The sequence below is a fragment of the Pezoporus occidentalis genome, unplaced genomic scaffold, assembly GCF_034315485.1.
Source record: "Pezoporus occidentalis ecotype Australia unplaced genomic scaffold, CSIRO_AGI_Poc_V1 ctg138, whole genome shotgun sequence".
NCBI classification, from domain to species: Eukaryota; Metazoa; Chordata; class Aves; order Psittaciformes; family Psittacidae; genus Pezoporus; species Pezoporus occidentalis.
This window is the reverse complement of record NW_026913188.1, coordinates 1,910,149-1,931,358: the sequence shown is the minus strand read 5'-3', so window position 1 is coordinate 1,931,358 and position 21,210 is coordinate 1,910,149. Positions and strand designations below refer to the sequence as shown.

Below are 21,210 nucleotides of genomic sequence, written 5' to 3'. Positions count from 1 at the left end.
GCCACAACTCATAAGAATGTGCTTTAGACCCTTCACCAGCTTCATTGCCCTTCTCTGGACTGCTCCAGCATCTCAAATGTCTTCCCTAGTTCTGCTGCCACACAATACAAACCATGATGCCGTTGGCCTTCTTGGCCACCTGGGCACACTGCTGGCTCAGACCTCGGCAATACCCTGAGGTCCTTTTCCACCAGGCAGCCTTCCAGCCACTGTTCCCCAAGCCTCTAGCAGTGCATGGGGTTGTCGTAGCCCAAATTCAGGACCCAACTCTGAGCCTTGTTGAACGTCATGCAATTGTCCACTGTCCATCGGTCCAGCCTGTCCTCATCCCTGTGCAGAGCCTTCCTAGCAGATCAACTCTGCCCAACTTGGTGTTATCTGCAAACCTACTGAGCGTGCACTTGATCCCCTCATCCAGATCATTCATAAAGATACTAAGCAGACTGGTCCCAATACTGAGCCCTGGGCTTTCTTCAGACAGTCTTCTTTGGGTAGTGTAAGTTGGACCTGTGCAAGTAAGCTGCATCTATACAAAAGTTATCCAGGGGTTTGTGGATGCTCCCTTTCTCTTTCTAAGCCATTGTTGGTATATAAAATATTTTTATACCTTTTCTAATAGGTATGTAACCTTGCATTAACCTGTTAAATTTTAGTGCAGTGACTCTAGTGCAGGAGCCTATCAGCTGAAATTTTTTACAGTGTTCAATACATTAAGATGAGCAGTTAAGCGCCTTCTGCCACACAGGTGAGTTTCTAGCATCAAAACATCTTTTATGGAGTTCAGTACAGTCTTGAACTTGAGCACCAGAAAAGGGATGTGGCTTTTTAGAATAAGTGCTGCACTATATTCATAATGTTGATAAAGCCTTTTGAGCACTAGACGTGCTCTGAATTGCAGGAAGCTGAGGAAGAGGGAAAGGCCATTGATGATTCACGGAGTGCTCTGCTGCAGGCTGTAGGCTGCCCAAGGGTGCAGCTAGGTCTGAGGGTGATCTAGCAATGACAGTGCCTGTAGCCCCTGGTGGTTTGCTTCCTCTCATGGCTGGGGACTTGGGATATATATTTTCAAGCTCATAACACAGCCCAAGTATGGAGGTTGCACTCAAAACAGTCATTGGAGCTGTTGGTACCTTGAATGAGTTGAGCCACAATTTGTCGTGGATGATCTGTGATTCATGAATAGTGGAGTTGATTTCTCCCCAGAGAAAAATGGCAGTACCAAGCACAAGGTCTTTTTGTGGAGCAATAAATAGACTGTTTCTTGAGGCTTTGGGAGGAGAGACTTTGGGAGGAAAAAACAAGGCATTTAAAATGACAGAAAATAATTGGAGTAACTTCACAGAATCATTGTGTCTGGCTTTGAAAATAAATGCCCTAAGATTGCCTTGGGATTTATATTGCAGCAGGAAATCATTAGCCTATGACAACATGATATTTCATTGACATCTTAAAAGCACACCCTTCCTGAAATGTTTTCCATTTTAAAGCAAGATTATGAGTTTCAGCTATACCAGAATCATATCATTCTCATTTTATTTATGTTCCTTTCTGCAAGACACAATTTTAACTACTTACAAAAACCTTGTATGAATTACTTCTGAGATTTAAGTGTTCCTTGAAGTAGAATTTAAAGACGTGTCTGAGATCAGCAGACAAGACTTATATAAGGCATATTTTGCTGTCATGTCAAAGCAGAATTTGTGAAGAGAAGACAGCTTTTATTGGATGGAATGAGATCTATGTATTTATTAAATTATATATGTCCAGACATCTTGCCACTTAATTAGCTTTAATAAAATAATAAAACTTACTTTCCTTAAACTGTTAGAACTATGCGCTGTCTTTTATACAGCATGCCTCTTGCATAGTCTTACATGTGAATTTTTCTTTAGGAGCTCTTTTTACTGATGCAAATTTTTGAATATGAAAGCTCAAGATAACATATTTAAGCTTTTGTATTTTCTTCTGGTATAGGCTATATGTGTGGGCTCAGAAAGTATGCAGATAATGTATCCTGCAATCTTCGACCAGCTGTTGGCCTTTGTAGAATTTTCCTGCAAGCCTCCACAGTATGGACAGCTGGAAACAAAGCACATTGCAAATGCAAAGTATAATCAGGTAATTAGCTGGGAATCTCATTTGCTTCATTTGGCTGGTGAACCCAATTCAGCTTCAGCTATAGGTTGTTCAGCAAGATGCATTTATTCCATCTGTAAACCTTTGCTGTGCATGTTGTGTAACAAGTTATTAGTATTTTTTTACATGCCTTTGTTATCTTCATTTGCTCCCTCTGAATTCTGCTTTGCTTTTATACTTTGTATTCCTTTGTGTAGGAAAGGTCTTGCCTGGACACCAGTTGTAGTGAATGCGTCTGAGTTTGTCCAGTGAATTAATCTAAAATAACTTGTCCTACATGTGATACCAGATTTAATAGAAAGACATGATAATTTTGGATGGAGAAAATTCCCTCAAGCTGCGAATTTTTTAATTGCACGTGCTACAAAAAAAAATGGGACATGTTCCCTAATTCTTTTTAGCTGTGTACTCTGCTGTTCACTAAGCATGAGCATCTGATTCAGTGTAATCAAATAGGTAACTATTATGTATGTATTAATTTTTCTTATTCTATTTGTCCTGCAACACAATGGAATCACACTAGATACAACTATTTGCACCGGTGAGTTAAATTTCCTTAAAGATTGTCTTAATGTAGTTGTCTTGCCTAGACCACAACATTTCTTCTACTTAAATGTACATTACTTCAATGTTGAGTACATTTTCATAGTCAGACTGCATTGTATTTGCTGTTTTATTGCTTGGACCATATTCTTAGCAAGCGTTGCATGTATTATACTGAGGCTTCAGTGCAAAACATAACGTCTTCTGTTCCTTTTTTCATGTATAGTTCAGTAATTTACTAATTTCTTTTCCTAGGCGGAGTGGGTAGCATTGAATTATGTACCATTTGCTGAGAGATCAGTGGAAGTTGTTGTAGACTTGTACCAAAAGACAGCTTGCCATAAAGCGGTGGTAACAGAGAAAGTTCTTCAGAATATTATTAAGGTAAAAGTTTGTCCTGCATATGCTCTGAGTTTAATGATCTTATATTGAAAAGAACGAGTTTTATTTTGAGCTGTTGATAAACACTTTCTCGAAGCTTTAAAGCTTTAGTAAACAAATTGATATTTTATGAAGATGAGCAGCAGGTTGTAATTTCTTTTGAAGCTGCAAGGCTATTGATTAGACTGTATGAATTGTTCTGTAGCTGGATAATGTCAGCATCACTATTTCAGTGTTAAAATAAAAATTAATCAGTGTGTTAGGCCACAAAATATTAGTCTTTGAAAACATTACACACCTGAATCTGAGAAGCAGGCCTGTTAGTAAATGTGTTATTGAAGACCAGTTTCTGTAGACTGGCATATATACTTTGGGGATGGGTGCTCTAGTTATTCCTTTGATTTGCTTCTCATGACTTTGTGTGTCATTGATGTACCTGTGAAACTGATATGGAGAAAACTCCAGGAACAAACTTGCCAACAAAGTTTTCAAGCTGACAAGCAGGTATTCTTTATTGCGGCACCGGGAGACACGGGGGATAGCTCCTCCTAACGTGTGTCTCCCCATTGCCACACAAGCCGTCCTTTTTATATATACATATTCATGAGGCTACGTATGGATTACATCATTTTCCAGAAAGCTCCCTGCATGCGTACAGAATTGGGGTGCTGGTCTCTGAGGGTCGTTTACTTCTTCCAACAATCTTCATCACTTCTGGCAGCCTTTGAAGCACAGTAGATGCTCATACCAGTTTAATTGGTTCGTTAGCACCAGAGACATAATAATCCTCCTATCCTCCTACTTATCAGTTAGTTTAACTGTAGCCCATCCTGGACACCTGCCCATCCCAGATACTCCTTATCCCTGTGTCCTGTTCTTCTAGACTGTTTTTCTTAAACTATGTCAACTATAATGATTTATCTTCTGAGAATTCTCAGTATGTTCTCTAGCTGTACTCTATTTTTTTTCTCTATGTGTCATGCACCTCAGTAATTTTCCATTGCTGCTGTTACAAAGCCATCAAACTTAACATTACTTAAATCTAATTCTAAAGGTTTCTATATTCCATTTTGTGATTTTGTGCTCCCTTGTTTCAAACATCATGGGCGCACAGATGTGCCTTTAAGGTGAAGTTGGCAAACTCATGGCTTTTTTTGACCTTGTTTCCATTTTAACAGAAACTTTAGTAAATAATAGAAGTAGTAGCAAGTGTCTGGGAAAAAAGTGACCTAGGTTTCTTTGTAATGACTTGGCTGACATCAGGTTGTTCCTCTGTAGAAATTCAGAAACCTGAATGTGTTTAAAATAGTTTTGTGGTATTATTTGGAATCTGTTATGAATTAAGTATTTGTATTTGAAAGTTAATGCAGATGTTTTCCACTTCTGTTTTAATGGGATAGGTGAAACTGGTATAAACACTGCTTTTCTTTTAACACTCACAGTTGATAATTGTGATCAGCGATCTATTGCAGTAGATTAAAATGGTTTTTAAATTATTTTTCATGTCTCTAAAGCCCATGTTTATACTGGAATTAGATTTGACCCCTATGAAAAACAGCAGCAGAAGAAAATATTCTGCTTATCTCTGCGGTTAGATCCTAGCTCTTGTTATTTTTGGCAATATTAAGTACAGTTTGCTTTCCTCAATTTGCTTTCCTCAAATCAGGCAACTTCACTAAAAACAGTTGGGGACACATATGTAATACCCAAATTTAGCCACTATGTATTTGAAATGTAAATTAAATAACTTCGTTTTTAGAGATAACTTGGTGTTAGGTTCCAGTTAATTTGACTAACAGTGCTAAAAGGAATATAGATAGTGTAAATAATACATAGGCTTAATGTTTTTAAACTCATTAATGACTTTCTTTTATAGATATTGAGGCTGGTTTTCTGTCTAGAAGATAAAAGTGTTTTCATCCGCTATACATCTGAGTTGCATTGCAGCCTTTATCTTCACTAACTCATTTTGCCTTTAAATTTCATGCAGTCAAACAGTCAGCAATGACCAGGTGTCTTGCAGTGGTTATTTATACAGCTCAACTTTTACGTATTAGGAAGAACTTCAGTTTAAATGAGGCTTCTTTTTTTTATTGTGGAAGCACTTGGGATAGCTTTCTAGGAATGCAACTCTTCCGAATACACTCATGCTAACAAACTGCCTGCAATCTGCTAGATGCTAGGAAAGCCCATTTGTCAGGCTTAGCAGAAATGGTGGATGGCAATACAGAAAAAATTAGTCTGTAATTTCATCGTGTAATTGGTAATGAATCACCTTTGACTTCTAACATCGTAGTTGGCAGAAGACCTGTGCTGTAGCCAGACAGTATATGGTAAACCATCTTTATAATTATATTTAAAAAAGAGCATCTCGTATACAGCAGAGAGGACAGGGATGTGCACCATCATCTTTGACAGTGTCTGCCAAGATCTTCTGCAGAAACCTGCCATATTGTTAGATTTGTCTGAGCAACTCTAAATTTTGTTCTAACTTCAATTTTGCAGACACTAAGAATACCTCTCAGTCTGAAATATTCGTGTCCTTCTGAAAGCACATGGAAGCTAGCTGTTTCCTCTCTTCTCAAAGTTCTCTCTATTGGACTACCTGTTGCAAGGCAGCATGCATCTTCTGGAAAATTTGACAGTATGTGGCCAGAGCTAGCAAACACATTTGAAGACTTTTTGTTCACCAAAAGGTAAACGCAATTTCCCTTCTCTTTTTTTTCTCTGCTGGAAAATCTTTCTAAGTTATTTGTTCAATAAGTGTGTCAGTAGTGTTTACAAAAAAACAGCCTTATCTTTAGAGGTATTTGAGATTTGAAAATTAATTGAATGAAGGAAGGAAAAAAGGTAACCAGTCTGTCTGCTTCAAAAAAATTCATTTTTAGAAAGTAGGAAAAGCTTCATTCAAAAGGTGAAATTTCAGGGCAAGAAAGAGCTCAGTTAGCCTCAGAATACAAGCCGTAGCTTTTCTGACCAGGCCAAGGAATTCTGTATAGATTCCTAAGGAAGTTACTATAGATTTGATGAAAAGTTACTGATGTGTACTCGATTTGTTCCTTTATTTGTTTTGAACAAAATTGCAACTATATATTTTTTTATTTAAGGTGAACACCAGAAACTGCAAGTATTTCTCTTGAGTTCCATCTTGAAATGTTCCACTTCCTGTGAACTTTAAAATTACTTTTTACATTGGTGTTCACTTAGAAGCCTACAGTTTCCTTGCATTTGTTTCTGCACAAGATAATTTGACTGCACCTTAATAATTAACCAAGCTTTATTTATAATCCTTCGTGAGAAGCGTAGCTAAATATAGCTAAATAGTCAGATTCATAATGAGACAGACAGGCAGATGCGTAAGTACATGCCTCATCTCTCAAGAATGGAACACTGTAGATGTTGGGAGGTTGAGAAAGTCCAGAAGTGAAAAATAATAACAATCAGAGAGACTTAGACAATCTGATGTATGTTTGTTCAACCAAAAGAAGGTATCATTAGGAAGGCATGATAAGTCTTAACAATATGGTAAAAGATCACTCCAGAGAAAAATTTTTATTGTCCCTTGAGAATGGGTAAAACTGGATTTCAGTACAGTAGAAATTGTCTAAGTTAGACATTAAGGAAACTTTTTACTGTGCAGAAGGTCAGTTATTGTAGAAGACTGCTTAGGAGAGAGGTATGGGTAAGGATCTTTTAGGAGCAGTTTAAGTATATGTAATAGTATCTCGCATTGAAGGACAATGTGGTATATGAAGAAGTTAATTCCCTGGTTTTCTGTATGTATGCTGATTTCAGTAACAAATTAATCTTTAATAGAAAACAGTAGGGTTCTGTACGTACCACTAACAAGCTGTGTATTTGTGTGTGTATAGCTTTCAAAACCACAAAAATCAGCAACCAAACACAGCTGTATTTTCTAATGGGAAGTAAATAGCAGGTTGCCCAAAATGGACAAAAAATAAATACCAATGAAACTTAATTTTAGAGGCACACCCGTTAGTGAAAATGTTTGTAATAATGAATGACTTTGGAATTTCATCAGTGGGTTAGATGACAACTGAATGAAAAACTTTTCTCTTGTTTTGCATTTACTTCAGAGAAGTAAATTTATTATTAAATAAGAGGAATTTAAAACAAAAAAGCTCATCAAGACTGCTTAAAAGACACTTTAATCATCCAAGCTTTTGTTTGATGCTTCACTGTTTAGAATCATAGAATAGTTAGGGGTGGAAAGGACCTTAAGATCATCTAGTTCCACCCCCCCTGCCGTGGCCAGGGACACCTCAAACTAAACCATGCCACCCAAGGCTTCGTCCAGCCCGGCCTTAAACACCACCAGGGATGGAGCATTCACAACTTCTCTGGGCAACCCATTCCAGTGCCTCACCACCCTAACAGGAAAGAACTTCTTCCGTATATCCAATCTAAACATCCCCTGTTTAAGTTTTAACCTGTTACCCCTTGTCCTACCACTACAGTCCCTGATGAAGAGTCCCTCCCCAGCATCCCTATAGGCCCCCTTCAGATACTGGAAGGCTGCTATGAGGTCTCCACGCAGCCTTCTCTTCTCCAGGCTGAACAGCCCCAACTTTCTCAGCCTGTCTTCATGCGGGAGGTGCTCCAGTCCCCTGATCATCCTCGTGGCCCTTCTCTGGACTTGTTTCAATAGTTCCATATCCTTTATCAGAACTGCACACAATGCTCCAGGTGAGGTCTCACAAGAGCAGAGTAGAGGGGCAGGATCACCTCCTTCGACCTGCTGGTCATGCTCCTTTTGATGCAGCCCAGGATACGGTTGCCTTCTGGGCTGCGAGCGCACACTGAAGCTGGCTCATGTTCATTTTCTCGTCGACCAACACCCCCAAGTCCTTCTCCTCAGGGCTGCTCTGAATCTCTTCTCTGCCCAACCTGTAGCTGTGCCTGGGATTGCTCTGAGCCAGGTGTAGGACCTTGCACTTGGCATAGTTAAACTTCATGAGGTTGGCATCAGCCCACCTCACAAGTGTGTCAGGGTCCCTCTGGATGGCATTCCTTCCCTCCAGCGGATCAACCGACCCACACAGTTTGGTGTCATTGGCAAACTTGCTGAGGGCGCACTCAATCCCACTGTCCATGTCACCTACAAAGATGTTGAACAAATGTTCAACAGATGTTTTTTCCATTTAAAATGATCTTTGCAGGATCTTGTTTGGTTTTGTTCGTACTACTTTTTGCTGTAAATGAATTATTCCTAAATATCCACAAAATAGGTGAAACATACCCATTTTGCATATTATTAGCTGACACACTCTGGCAGTGCTACAGTTTTGGGGTATTAATCATTTATAAGTCCAGGGAAGTAAGATTATCACTGATCTTCAGTGTAATTCAAGATAATCTGCTATCATCTGCATGACCTTTTTGGCCAAATATGTTGTCTGTTTTTCTGAATTTACAGTGAGTGATTTATACTTTTCTTGAAAATTGTTCCAACCATAGAAATTACATCTTAATGTGTAGCTTGCTAGAAACAGTCAGTGTTGCCATCAATTCTAATAGCTTTTGCCAGCTGTCATACATGGGTGAATGTTCTCTGGAGGTAAAGGAAAAATAGTACTCCTGTGAATATTTATGATGCCCTAAAACTTGTCTCTCTACACTCAAGTCTGGTTTTGCCTCTTCAGAGTCCAGAGTGTATTCTGTAATTTTACATGCAAAATGTGGTTTTAGGGATCAGTGTTTTCATCAGAATTCAGAATGTTTTTCTCAGAAAATTTATATGAAACTTTCTTGTTCTCTCACTTAAAAGCTTTGAGGTTCAAAAGAATTTAAAATATTAAAAATAGGCTGGTGGTTTCTGGAACCATATGGCTAAGGCAGGATGATTTGGCCTGTTATTATAATTAGTGGTCATTATCGTTACTCTTTCCTGGCTTGTTATGAGTAGATGATTTTTGTCTCATATAGTTGTACATTCTGTGGCTAGTGAACATCTGGTTTGGGTTTGGTCTGGAGCTTTTTGCACCTGCTAATGCCCATCTTTTTCTAAATATCAATCTTCCCAAGTGCATGGTTCTCCTACTTACAATTAGGGCCCTATCCCTTAGTAGCTTTAGGATAGGCAGCCTTTCTGTTCCCTCTATCAGCCAGAGCCTTGTGGCGCTGAAAATTGCTAGAACTAAGAAGGGCGTATGTCTGCCTCATGCCAGTAGCCAGGACAATTAGTAATAGCAGTCATTTCTCCTTCATCCTCTTCCTCCTCCTCCTCTCCCCACAATGCTCCTGAAGTGTATGTGTCTCACCATGATGAAAGGAGGGCTCTAGAGATAGCTGTGGAAGTTCCCCATGTTGAGGTAATTCTTACCCGTTTTCCTTTGGTTAAGTCCTTCTGCACTTCTGTGCAAGACTGTGTGGAACTAGCCTTGGCATATAGGACAACCTCTCCCTTTTGCGTTAAGATTTACTAAATTGTGTCTTTTAGTCTTTTAGTGGATTGTAATTGCGGTCTCGTCAGTCTCTTAACACTTGTAATTGTTCCATTTCTAAATAAACTAAATTATGCTTCTGATAGAAAATATATGTTAATCACAATGGTGCCTTATTCCAGAGTAATTTGGGAGAATCTAACCACTGTTTTGAAAGTAGCAGCTAAAATTTATTGCAGAGTTGAGGTGCATGTCAGCCTTCAGATTACAGGAGAAGGCAATGGGAATGTACTTTCCAACTGTCCATGTTGATCCTTTATTTTAGGCCAAGTAGGTGATATAAAGACGAGGGGGTTTGGTGTGTTCCCTGATTTATTTGTATTAATGATGAGTAGTAGGTTTTAAAGCTTTTTATGGTACTTGTTTTTTTTCTGTCTATCACCAAAACCAACTCCCAGGCCACAGATGAGAAGATGAGACATTAGTGACTTGTAAACTTGACTTAGGTTTAGTGACCCTGCTGGCTGTAGCTGTGGCTTACTGCAACTGTGAGTCAGTCACCCCGGTGGCTTTCCAACTTGCAAATATGCCGTGCAGGACTGGGGGTTTATTAAGTCAGGTGCAGAAGTGTACCAGTCTGGCTGCTCCACTGAAGGCCAGCATGGATTGAAACGGTTCTGGAGCATGAAGACTTTGGAAAACACAATTCAGAGGCACCTTAATAGGCTGTTGGTGAGATAGAGTAGCAGCATTACTCCATTATCTGGCTTTTTACCATTATCCATCATGTCACCTGTTGTAACAGGAATGCAGTTAGGTATATTCAGTTACATCTGAATACAGCTAAAACTGAAAATTTACTCTCTTCTGCTGGCATTCTGTAATTTTTCTTAAGCGCTCTGCTTCAAGGAAACTGAAATGTTTTGTCACAAAGAAAGATACATTTTTTTGCTTCACTCCTGTATACCTTTTCATACTCCACACTTGCCATTATTTAATATTCCACATGTTCCGTGCTATTATCTGTCCAGGCTTCATGCAAAGCTGGGTAAATACCTTCCTTTTTTATCTGCTCTTCAAACCTTTATTCTTCAAAGCTGACTTAGCACTTCTGGGATGGTTCTAAATGTGAAACATCTGCATCTCTGTAAAACTTCTTAATGTCTGATTGCAGTTAGTCCTCCTAGCAACACTGCATAACAGATTTGGTTGGCTTTTCCCTTTAGCTTTGTTCACTAAAATATCCCAACGCATATTGTCTCATTTTTGTATGCACATTCTCCAGGTTTCCACCTGGCTGAGGATAGAATAGAAAGACAAAGCTATTTCACTGATGTTCTAAATATTTTTATCAACACTTTAAACATTAGTCTAACCTGTAATTCTAATCACTGTGGGCCTAGAAATTGCATGTGTAAACAGCCTAATATTGCTTCCACCAGTGAAACTGGGTTGGCATTGGTTAGGCAAGTGACCAGTGTGGTTAGAAGCTCTGTGAATCCCTGTGTTTTGAACAGTGAATCCCCTCTGCATGGTCTTGCCTCTGTCTTTTGGACAGGAACAAGACTGTAAGCCAGCTATGGGGCTGAATGAGAGGGGGTGCCCATTGGTGTTTAAAAAGTACAGAGCACGGCAGAAATGGTCTCTGTAGCTTTGTACATCAAAAAAATTCAAATACGGTAAAGAGAGCCCAGGTAATGAAAATGTTACTGTCACAGAGCATTAACAACTTCCAAGCAATAAGAAGTTTCAGCCTGTGTTGTTTTTTTTTTCTTTCTTAAAGCATGCTGCAGCTGAGCAGGCTCAATAACCTTGGTTTTTATTATAAATCAAAATGACATTTAAAAATTAATATATTTCATATAACTTAATTTACACAAAATTGTCTTCTAGTAAGGGGCTGGTCTGTTTATTATTTCATATCATTCTTCTTTCCCAGAGGCTTTTATGGAAGCATGTCAAGCCATTATATAAAATAAAATCCAACAAATGTGTGTGTATATATAATTTACTAGAGCAGAAGTCTGTGCTCACATGAGGGAATTAAATCAATACTCTCCAAAAAGATGCTTCACAGCAGAGTGTTGCTGTGCACAGCATGCCTCTGGGTGGCTGTTAGCTCTTTGTTGTTATGCTCTAAAGCCCTCCCTAGACATTGGGCAGCGGTTGGGAGCTCTGTACCTAGGAAAGCCTGCACATAGCAACACACTACATCATTCTGCTTCTTAGCTTCCCCAGCTCTTGATCCTTCTTGTACAGTGTGGCTGTACAGCATCTGACCAGCAAAGCTTTTGGTCTCTAGGTAGGTATTTCATAGAGACACCTTACAAAAATTATTTACTTGGGAGTAATTTGCTGCATGAACAAGTATGTAGCATGATCTGTAGCATATATAGCAGATCAGATCTAGGTGACTGGACAGAGAGGTCTTAACACATCTTTAAAGTGCACCTCAGATCAGAAGGACAGTCAGTTGTAAATTAGGAAGTGTCAGAATGAAAGCTTCCCATGTATTTTGACATGACCTGCCTTCTTATGCATCATAATGGTTTACATTACTGAAGGTGTTGCACAGGTAACTTCTTTATGTGTTACAAAGGGTATTGACTGAACAGCTACTTCATATTTTATTGTTTTCAACATGTAACTCCCAAGTTTCTCAATGCCTAACACACAAACCAATAATAAATACAGTATTTTGTATTTTCTTCTTTGGGTTTTTCTAGTCATACATGTAACACTGGAGTGACAGTTGTGAAGTTATCTACATCAAGTCTTTTTGAGGAAGGGGGATACATTTATTTTATAAGCAGGAACATTGATACATACTGCCATAATTGTCAATACTGAAAATCAGCTGTAGGTGTGCAGAATGAACTGCAGGTGTCTCACCCAGAAGATGGGGGAGAAAAAAGCTGACCTTGGAAAAACCTTGTTTGACTTGGTCAGCAACATACAGGAGCAATGGGAAAAACAACCAAACCAAACAAAACTGTTAGCTAAACTAACCAGATTTTAATGAGATTTAGAAGCCTCCAAAGTTTATAAACCTTCCATTAAAATTGGCAGTGGGATGGAGAAGATAGGCCCAGATGAGTACCCTTATGAGGACAAGGCTGGCACAGGTCCACAGTCATATATTTGGCAGCTGCCTTGCCAGGGCGCACGTGCTTAGTTCACGTCTGTTGTTTCCTGGCAGGGGGAGATGACAACACAACGTGGGGTGGAGGAAAAGCTGGGGGCTGGGGAGGGAGTTTGGAAATAAGGGAAAGGGTGCTTGTCACTACAGTACTGCACAGGTTCTGCTGCTTACAGAACAGCTTGGTTCTTTGTTCAGTCTGGAGTTTTGTTCCCTTGCATCTGCCTATTCTGACATAAATTAGGCAGGGAATGTTGTGGTAGATTGGCCCTAGCATTTTCCTCCTTCTCAATAGTGACCATCCTGTGCACTTAGTCAGTGGTTTCTCTGGAGGAAGAAAAACACACTATCGTCTATTTTAAGATGCTTGATAACACAAAAGCATACACAGTAGCAGCAAGTTAACTCCAATTTAATTCCAATATCTCTAACCATTCCTTTCAAGTGGACAAATTTCCAAATTGATCCTCAGCTCGAAGATGTTACATAGTTATTATAAAAAGGGTATATGAAAAAAGAGAGAATTTAATATATGAAATTATATTGACACTATAAAGTGCCTTCTCTCTGACTTTTGTTGTTAGTGCCACTGGTTATTCCATTAGCTCTAGTAATACGTTATCTTCAGTGCAAATCAGACACTTTGGAGAAACTAACCCGCAAGCCAGTGGGTTTTGAAACTGTCTTTAAATTTCAGAGAGACACGGGCACAAGGATTCGAACTTCTGCACTGAGAAAAATGAGAACAGCATAACTAGGTCAGCACAGACACGTATCTAGACCTGTCTGCTATTTCTGTTGGATTAGTGGGATACCTAGGGAAGAGTACAAAGTGACTACACAGTCGTATTTTCATTATATGCTCCTTCAGCCTCCCCATTTACATTCTGTGCATTGAGACATGAACCAGGGTTTTAAATGGGGATGTCTAAAAGTTTAACTTGAAAAGCCTATGTCTGATCCAAAACTAAAAACACCGATGTAGGCTCAGACTCATCTAAACAGTTATTGTGACTTTTGCACATACAAGAGAGATTACTTTGAGATGCATATGTCAAGTGGTGTTGGTGATGCAAGTCCTTAATCAGGTCCATCAGTTGTAACTATTTTTAGTATTTTACTACTTTTTCCTTTGAATCATTTTTATCATCATTATTCATAAGATATTACTCTAAAAATGTTAATCATTACCATATAGTAGTACCAATTTGATGTGTGCAGTAACTTTAAAATGTAATGCATTTTCCCATACTTATCTCCTTACGCATGTTGTAATTTAGAAGTATAACACAGTATGTTTATTTTTAGTACACCTCCTTATAATCTCTCAGTTCAAGAATTTCAGAAGAATGAGAGCATTGATGTTGAGGTAAGGAGACTATAACAAACATACTGTCAAACATAATGAGATAGTAACATTCACAGATTGCATTTGGTTCTGAAATAATTGTTTTAAAACAATTACTAAAATAATTGTTTTACCCTTTCATTATTTTTTCTGTGGTACTGTTTCCTTTTTGAAAACAAGACAGGAAATACATAAACTCAGAATTCAGCTGCTTCAGGGTTATGCAAAAAGTAGGAAGCAGCATGCCAAAAACTACTTCTTGTCCACTCGAGTTCAAGATGGCATAAAGTGGCTAAACCAGAATGTATTTCTGCCTCCAACCCATTACTGATTCTCACTATGGTACTGCCAAGCGATTATACAGGTAATGGTAAACTATGGAGGAAGCTCAGAGTGCTTTCTGTGTTGAGCGGGACATTCAGTCAGCAGTGACATTGTCGCCCTCCAGATGTGCTTTCAATACTGAGAAGCTTGTGCGTAAATGAAGAAACGATGTCCTGTTTGTTCAGTATGGGGACTTCTGTAATTGTAAAAGAGATCATGTTTGGTTGGATGGGGCAAAAGAAAATTAAGAGAAGATGATACTCGAATGAAGAGGGACCCGTGCCCTTTCATTCCAGGACAGAGATGTGGCAGACCAGGGAGTAGGGGTACAAAGGGAAAGGAGTTGCAGAGAAGACGTGGCAGTATGTGTGGGTTTGATCGCATGTCAGCTCACCAGAGTGACAGCTGGGACACAGAGATTTCTGGATGAAAAGCAGGAGCGGTTCTGCCTGCAGTGAGCAGAACTCTGAGGTCTAATGCATTAATTTATGGAGATGTAAACCCACTTTGTTCCTGGATGGGAGCATCAAGACAAGGATAGAAAACATTTCAGTTATACATTGCCTCAAGCTAATTAACTCACTTGTTCTGCTTTGCAGATGTCACATGGTAAGCGTGTGATATATGTGTTAATGTCATAGTGAGGATATTGAATCGGGTGGAGGGAAAGGGAGATTCCCAATGGTAGATATTCTCTTTTCAAAACCATAAATTCAGTTTGAGGGATATACTTGAAATGTCAGTGGAAATCTAAATTAAAACTGCTTCAGAAATTCTGACAAACGTGGTGGGGGGAGAAGGTTTATTGTGTCAAGTTTAATGTTACATGCAGGGCCACAGTTTCTGGAGACATCTGCAAATTTTAAAAGCTAGCATTGGAAGTTATGAAGTTTCAATAGGCATTCTCTTGTTTAATGTTTCTGTATTCTTCATTCTAGAATTACAACTTTAATATTCAGAAAACCAATATAAATACATGTAATTTATTTTTAGGTGGTGCAGCTTATCAGCACAGAGATACTGCCATATGCTAATTTTATTCCTAAGGAATTTGTTGGTCAGATAATGACTATGCTCAATAAAGGCTCAATACATTCTCAGTCATCCTCCTTTACAGGTATGGTACGTGAATGACAAAAAATAAAGCACTTAAATCTAGGAGAAAGTCATGAAAATGTTAAGAGTACTTATCCTGATAAAGACTTGAAGTTCCATAGCATGCATTCCGTATAGACTGTCTGATATCCAGCTTGTTTTTGTAAACTATATTTCATGGAAGTTGCTGAGCATTCCTTGGAGGCTTTTGGGTTTTTTTTGGATTGTACAGTACCAAATATTATGATGTAGAACTGGGGTTGCTGAGTTTTTTTTAAACTGATTTCCTGCGTTTCATTATTAAAGCAAAGTCAAGGAGGTGACACATTTCTGAATGTGTTGCATATTTTATCTTTTATTTTTGGAACTATTGTGATTGCAGTGTCACAGCAATACATTCTTAGAATGTATTCTTAGTGCTTGTTCTTATCACTCACTGTTAATCTTGTTTAATACTAGAGGAGTGGTAACCTTTTTGCAAAATATAATACACTAAATGTTGCATTTTGATTGGTTTGTGGGCATGCACACTGCACAATTAAATATGGCATTTTACTCTTACAGAAGCTGAAATAGACATTCGAATGAGAGAGGAGTTTTCCAAGGTGTGTTTTGAAACACTGCTCCAGTTTTCATTCAGTAATAAAGTCACAACTCCTCAGGAAGGCTACATCTCTAGAATGGCGCTCTCTGTACTCTTGAAAAGGTCACAGGATGTATTGCATCGCTACATAGAAGATGAGAGATTGAGTGGCAAATGTCCTCTTCCACGGTATGTACCCTGTCTTTAGGAAATGAAAGGTATTATGAGTAGTTTGAGAAGAATGTTGTGTTCAGAATATCACTCAATCATAGAAAACGATACTCTTGTGTGTGTGTGATGGTAAAGTTTAAAGGCAGGGAAATGTTTGTGGTGAAGATATTTCAAAGAAAATGTTGATACCAATTTTTTATTGAAAAGGCTCTAAATAATAATGGTCATGTTCAGTTCTGTTACATAGACAACAAGAATGTGACTAAGTAACTAACATTCAGTTACTGAAACAATGTTTCTGATATCTGTAACATAACATTTCTGAAATCTGATTTTCCTTTATTCCCAGCAGAGCTATGTGTAGTTTCTAAATTGAGAGGTGGAGGCTCATCAATAATAAGATATATCAGAACGACAACATTGTGAATCATTGCTCAAGTGACTATTCTTGAAATAGAAAAAATGACCAAAGTATGAGGAAATTCTTTTAAATGGGAATTTTCTGAAATTTCATTTCTGAAGATTTTTGATCATGGATTATGAAATTGATTATTTTCATGTTTCAGTTAATCATGTATGTGAGCATTTTCAGATTGAGATGTGAATTCCATTAGTTCCCAGTATCAAATTTATTCTATCCTAGCTGAGGCAACAGCAGTGGTGGTGGGAAAGTTAAAGACAAATTAGAACCTTAATCTCTAAATATCCTTTTTTTTTTTTTGATAGGATTTATTGCTGCTGTTTCCATTATGTGGGTTTTTTTTTAATGTTGTGTGGGTTTCACAGAAAACTTATTCTTGAGACAAAAGTTAAGTGACTGTTTTTGCATTTTTCCCTTTGTAGGCAACAAGTAACAGAAATCATATTTGTTTTAAAAGCTGTCAGCACTCTCATTGATTCACTTAAAAAAACTCAACCTGAAAATGGTAAGTTATGGTTAAACAGTGTGATTCTAAACCAGGTAATGTTATATCTGCCACAAAGACATTTGTCCTTTCCTGTAGTAATTTTCACACAGATACAAAGGAGAAGTGTAATCTGTAAGAGCTGCTATTTTGCAATTCTGTGTATATGCAATTCTTCAGGTAGACTGAAGAAAAAAAGACCACAAAGTTTTTCCAGTATACATAAAAGTATAAGGTCCTAAGATGTGTTTAATAAAGTAGAAAGCTTCAGTTTGTAGTGTCTGTTCTTAGGTAGAGCTTGATGTCTTCTGAAAACAAACAAAAAACCTTCTATACAATGTTAATAGAATTCTTAAATATACTTAGTCTGGCTAGATCCCTTTTTCTTCTCATAATGCCATTATAGGTCACTATGGATCACTTTTGTATCGATGCACTTTGCAATTAAAGGGGTGGTATACATGTTAGAAGCCTGGACAGGCAGTTAAGATACTTCGAACTCATGGTCTTGCTTTCCCTCTTTCTGCTGTAGTACCTCCTGTCGCCTGCATTAAGAAAGATGCCTTAGCTCATTGATGTCAAAGTAAATGGTTGACAGATGTATTTAAAGGGCTGAATTAAATGGAACACCTCAATTTCATTTATAGTCATACATCCTGTTCCTTCTGTGAGCTGACCCACTGTGTGCATAGAGTTCCCACCAGAAAACTTAGTCAGGTGCCTTCGTTAAAACAGCTGTGTTGGACTCTGAAACTTTGACAGACTTGCATATACAACACTTACCTTTACCTCCCTGCTTTTGATACTATGAGGAACAGAAAAGCCTTTCAGTCGTCAAACCAACCAACCAACCAGCCTTTCCAGAAAAACACATGCAGGTGGGTTTCCTGAAAGAGGCAGTGCTTGCCTGATGCATCACTGAGCGGACAGATTTATGATCATGTGGTTTTCAAGGCTGATGGAAAAGGCTGAGGGCAGGACTATGCCAGAATGTGTAAAGCCTTTTGGCTTTTGCCCTGAAGGCAACTGAAGAGTTACTTTGGTGGTCCTTTCTCTTAGAGGGGTAGAATAGCCAACTCGGCTGGACTGTTCCCCACATCCCTCCTCCTGCAATGAGAGAAATTCTTCACCTGTCCATATATGGCAGTGATTGCCAAACTTCCTATGTAGTTTCTCACAAAGGGAACCACTGGGCAAATTAGAGAATCACTTTACTCCCACTTGTAGCTTTTAATAATTTTATTTCTTTAAAGAAAATTATTAACACTGTCTGAAATCAGGGGTTCAGGTAAGCAAGGAAGTGACCTAATAAATAGGATATGTGCTACAATATTTGCTTTCACTTGTTGGACTAATAAACTTTACCGTGGGCATTTTTGTGTCTTGGTCCAGGGTTTCTCCTTCTGCCTGCTATAGTTCTTGTAATCTGGAATGATTTGAAATTTATAGAAAGCCTCATTGCTGACAAGTTTCCAAAAGCGAAATGTGCATCCAGTTCAATTTTCTGTCAATAGGTGAGAAGAGCAGGCAGAAAATATACGTGTATTACAGATTTAATAAAAGTATTAGCTTCAGTTTGTCAGTTCTTCATCCAGAAAACACAGTGAATGACTCATGTAGAAATACAGGTGTGTAGCACCATTTTATGGACATCCCATCTGGCTTCCAGCTGTTGCTGCAAAAAGAGTATAGCTCTCCTGCAAAAATCCTACACTATATCGGAGAGCCCTGTTACAGATGTCGTAGCATCTCTATAACACTAGGTACCTATATTTAGATAGCTGAATGTGCCCTTATTTATACAGGTATTGGAAAAATCTGTTGTAAGAATTTGGACAGTAATAAGTGATTCAGTCTGTTCTTGTCTTCCTTGCAGTTGACGCTAATACGTGGGCACAAGTTATTGCCTTGTACCCAACCTTAGTAGAATGTATCACCTGCTCCTCCTCGGAAGTGCGCTCTGCTCTGAAAGAGGCGCTGGTTCCCTTTAAGGACTTCATGCATCCACCAGCATCCAAGGTACAGAATGGAGCGTCTTGACCCCATAAAACTACGTTTTTATCCTTGAAGGAGAAAAAAAGGTATCCAAAAATGTTTGTTCCTGGGTGAAGTTTCTCTGAGGAAATCTCTTGTGACCAGTACTTTGGCAACCAGTGCTGACTGCCTTTTAACTGTACTAACAAGAGCTCAGTAATTCATGAATACAGGCTATATCTCAAAGGTTCCAGAGTGAGTAGCAGTGCAAACCTTTAATAAATTTAACTGAATAGTTGGAATCCTTTATAACCTAATGTACTTGCTACAGTATCTTGAAGTGGTGATTGAAAAGTGGGCTTATGTACAGCTTGTTGTGTATGTGTTCATGATGTAATTAAAAATATTTCAATGCAGTCAGATTTATTAGGCTGGTGTTTTGCACCCTTTTTTTGAAGTACGAATTGTACTAAAATTTTATGCAAGATAGTACTGTAACATTCCATATATCTGTAACCAGCCTTTGTAAACAAAGGGAACTGATATACTTGTGTGTATAATAAATGGTACAGTTCTGTATTAAAATAGTTGCATTTATTATTTAAATTATTTTTAAAATGTTGATAATGTTAAATGCTCTAAAATGTGTTTATTATGAATAAGTTGTATGCTTGCATTTTTCCTTACAGTTTGCCTTCTAATTTGCCAGATATGCTCGTTCATATCTGATCATGCTGTTAGTTCTTTTGCTTAATTGAATGTATCTTCTCTGTGGCCATGGGGCATCTACCTAAGGGTCATATGACAAAGGAAGCAGTCAGTAGTCTGCCAATCTCAAACTTCAAGTAGTTGACCTGAAGTAAGTTTGAATATGCAGAAATCCACTGTAGCACTTCAACACTACCATACCTCACTTCAGAATATATTTGTTTCCAAGACATTTGTTCTACTCAACTCTAACTATTTTTGGAGTTGCAGCCTTGCTTTAAGAAAATAAACCTTATTTGAAGTTTGTCAGCCTCTCTTGACCTCCTTGGCCAGTGTCAGTCTTTGACTCATGACCCAGGAAAGGTGATTTCAAACATCTGAAAACGTGGCTGTAATATTTTGTTCAATATTTTTAAGTGCTTTGTTTTGTAATGTCTTTTCAACCCCCAAAAGTTGTTCTAGTCTTTTAATTATAAACTGTGTCTGATACAAAACCATGAGAAGTGTATTTTTGGAGATAGTTACTCATTTAGAAGTGCAGTAAAGTTTGTCATTAAGTAAATATAAATGTTTCACTTCCACGTAATACACAATTGAAGCAAACCACTTTTAATAGTATTGTTTTTAAAGTCTGTGACTTAGCACTTAAATTCTAATTTAATTATGATTTCAGTAATGTTTCATCTGTATTCACATATTTTTAATCTGTGATGTGAAAGCACAAAGGCCGAATGTAAAGAAGACAGGTGCCTTTCTATGGATTTCAGAATTTCAGAGCATACCTTTAGGTTTTTGTTCCTTAAAGTCTTTTGTAGATATTAAAAAATTATCATGCCTAAGAAATGGTATTATATCTGTTTGCTTTATACTTTCCTGGCTAAAGGGACATTGGTACATGTGAATAGATGAGAAAGTTGTAGGAGCTTCAAGCTGAAGGTGTGATAAAGTGGTCAGGATTAAAAACACCCTATGTGAATAGGGTGATGCAAGCCCACCTTTGAATAGCTTGCTTCCAGAAGGCTGCAGTTTATGGTCCTTCTTAAAAGCTTTCTGATCCTGGAGTACCATCAGTATTAAAGAGGCTTCAAGATCTTCCACTTTTCTCTGTGACCAAAGTTGCATGGAACTTAATCATCAATGGTGGGTAGTTTTTAGAGAACACAGTTTACATTAAGGAAACAAATCCTTCCCATTAATAGAATTTATGTCAATAATAGCTTTGGAGGAGCAATTCCAGTATATGGCAGAACTGGGTCCCACATACAGGTAACAGCATCATCTGTACTCTGAAAATGAAAACCTGGCAAGTGCTCTCCTAATTAGTGGAAGAAAGTCAAGGTCTATGAGGTAATTAAAGAAACAAAGTGTAGGACTGGCAAGAAGGGTATTAATTTGGTTTAGAATATATTATCTTAACCAGGATTTCTGGAAAGAGGTGTATAGACCTGGGTGAGTGTGTTTCTAATTAGTTTGTAACTGGTTTTTCAGTGCTAACACAG

At 38.1% G+C, this 21,210-nt stretch overlaps 1 protein-coding gene across 5 annotated transcripts in view; it reads left to right on the top strand.

Annotated features, from left to right (window-relative positions):
• The window catches only part of MON2 (MON2 homolog, regulator of endosome-to-Golgi trafficking), a 69,083-nt gene extending 48,529 nt beyond the window's left edge, over positions 1-20,554 (top strand). For 3 of the 5 annotated variants that reach the window (XM_062609503.1, XM_062609502.1, XM_062609500.1), the window contains 9 exons: positions 1,975-2,118; positions 2,660-2,677; positions 2,935-3,063; positions 5,566-5,756; positions 13,912-13,972; positions 15,269-15,392; positions 15,935-16,142; positions 16,968-17,050; positions 18,906-20,554. In XM_062609503.1, coding sequence (XP_062465487.1) covers positions 1,975-2,118; positions 2,660-2,677; positions 2,935-3,063; positions 5,566-5,756; positions 13,912-13,972; positions 15,269-15,392; positions 15,935-16,142; positions 16,968-17,050; positions 18,906-19,069 — 1,122 coding nt within the window. In that variant the 3' untranslated portion in view covers positions 19,070-20,554. The other 2 variants (XM_062609501.1, XM_062609504.1) reach the window with 2 other exon arrangements.
• The last annotated feature ends 656 nt before the right edge of the window (positions 20,555-21,210 follow it).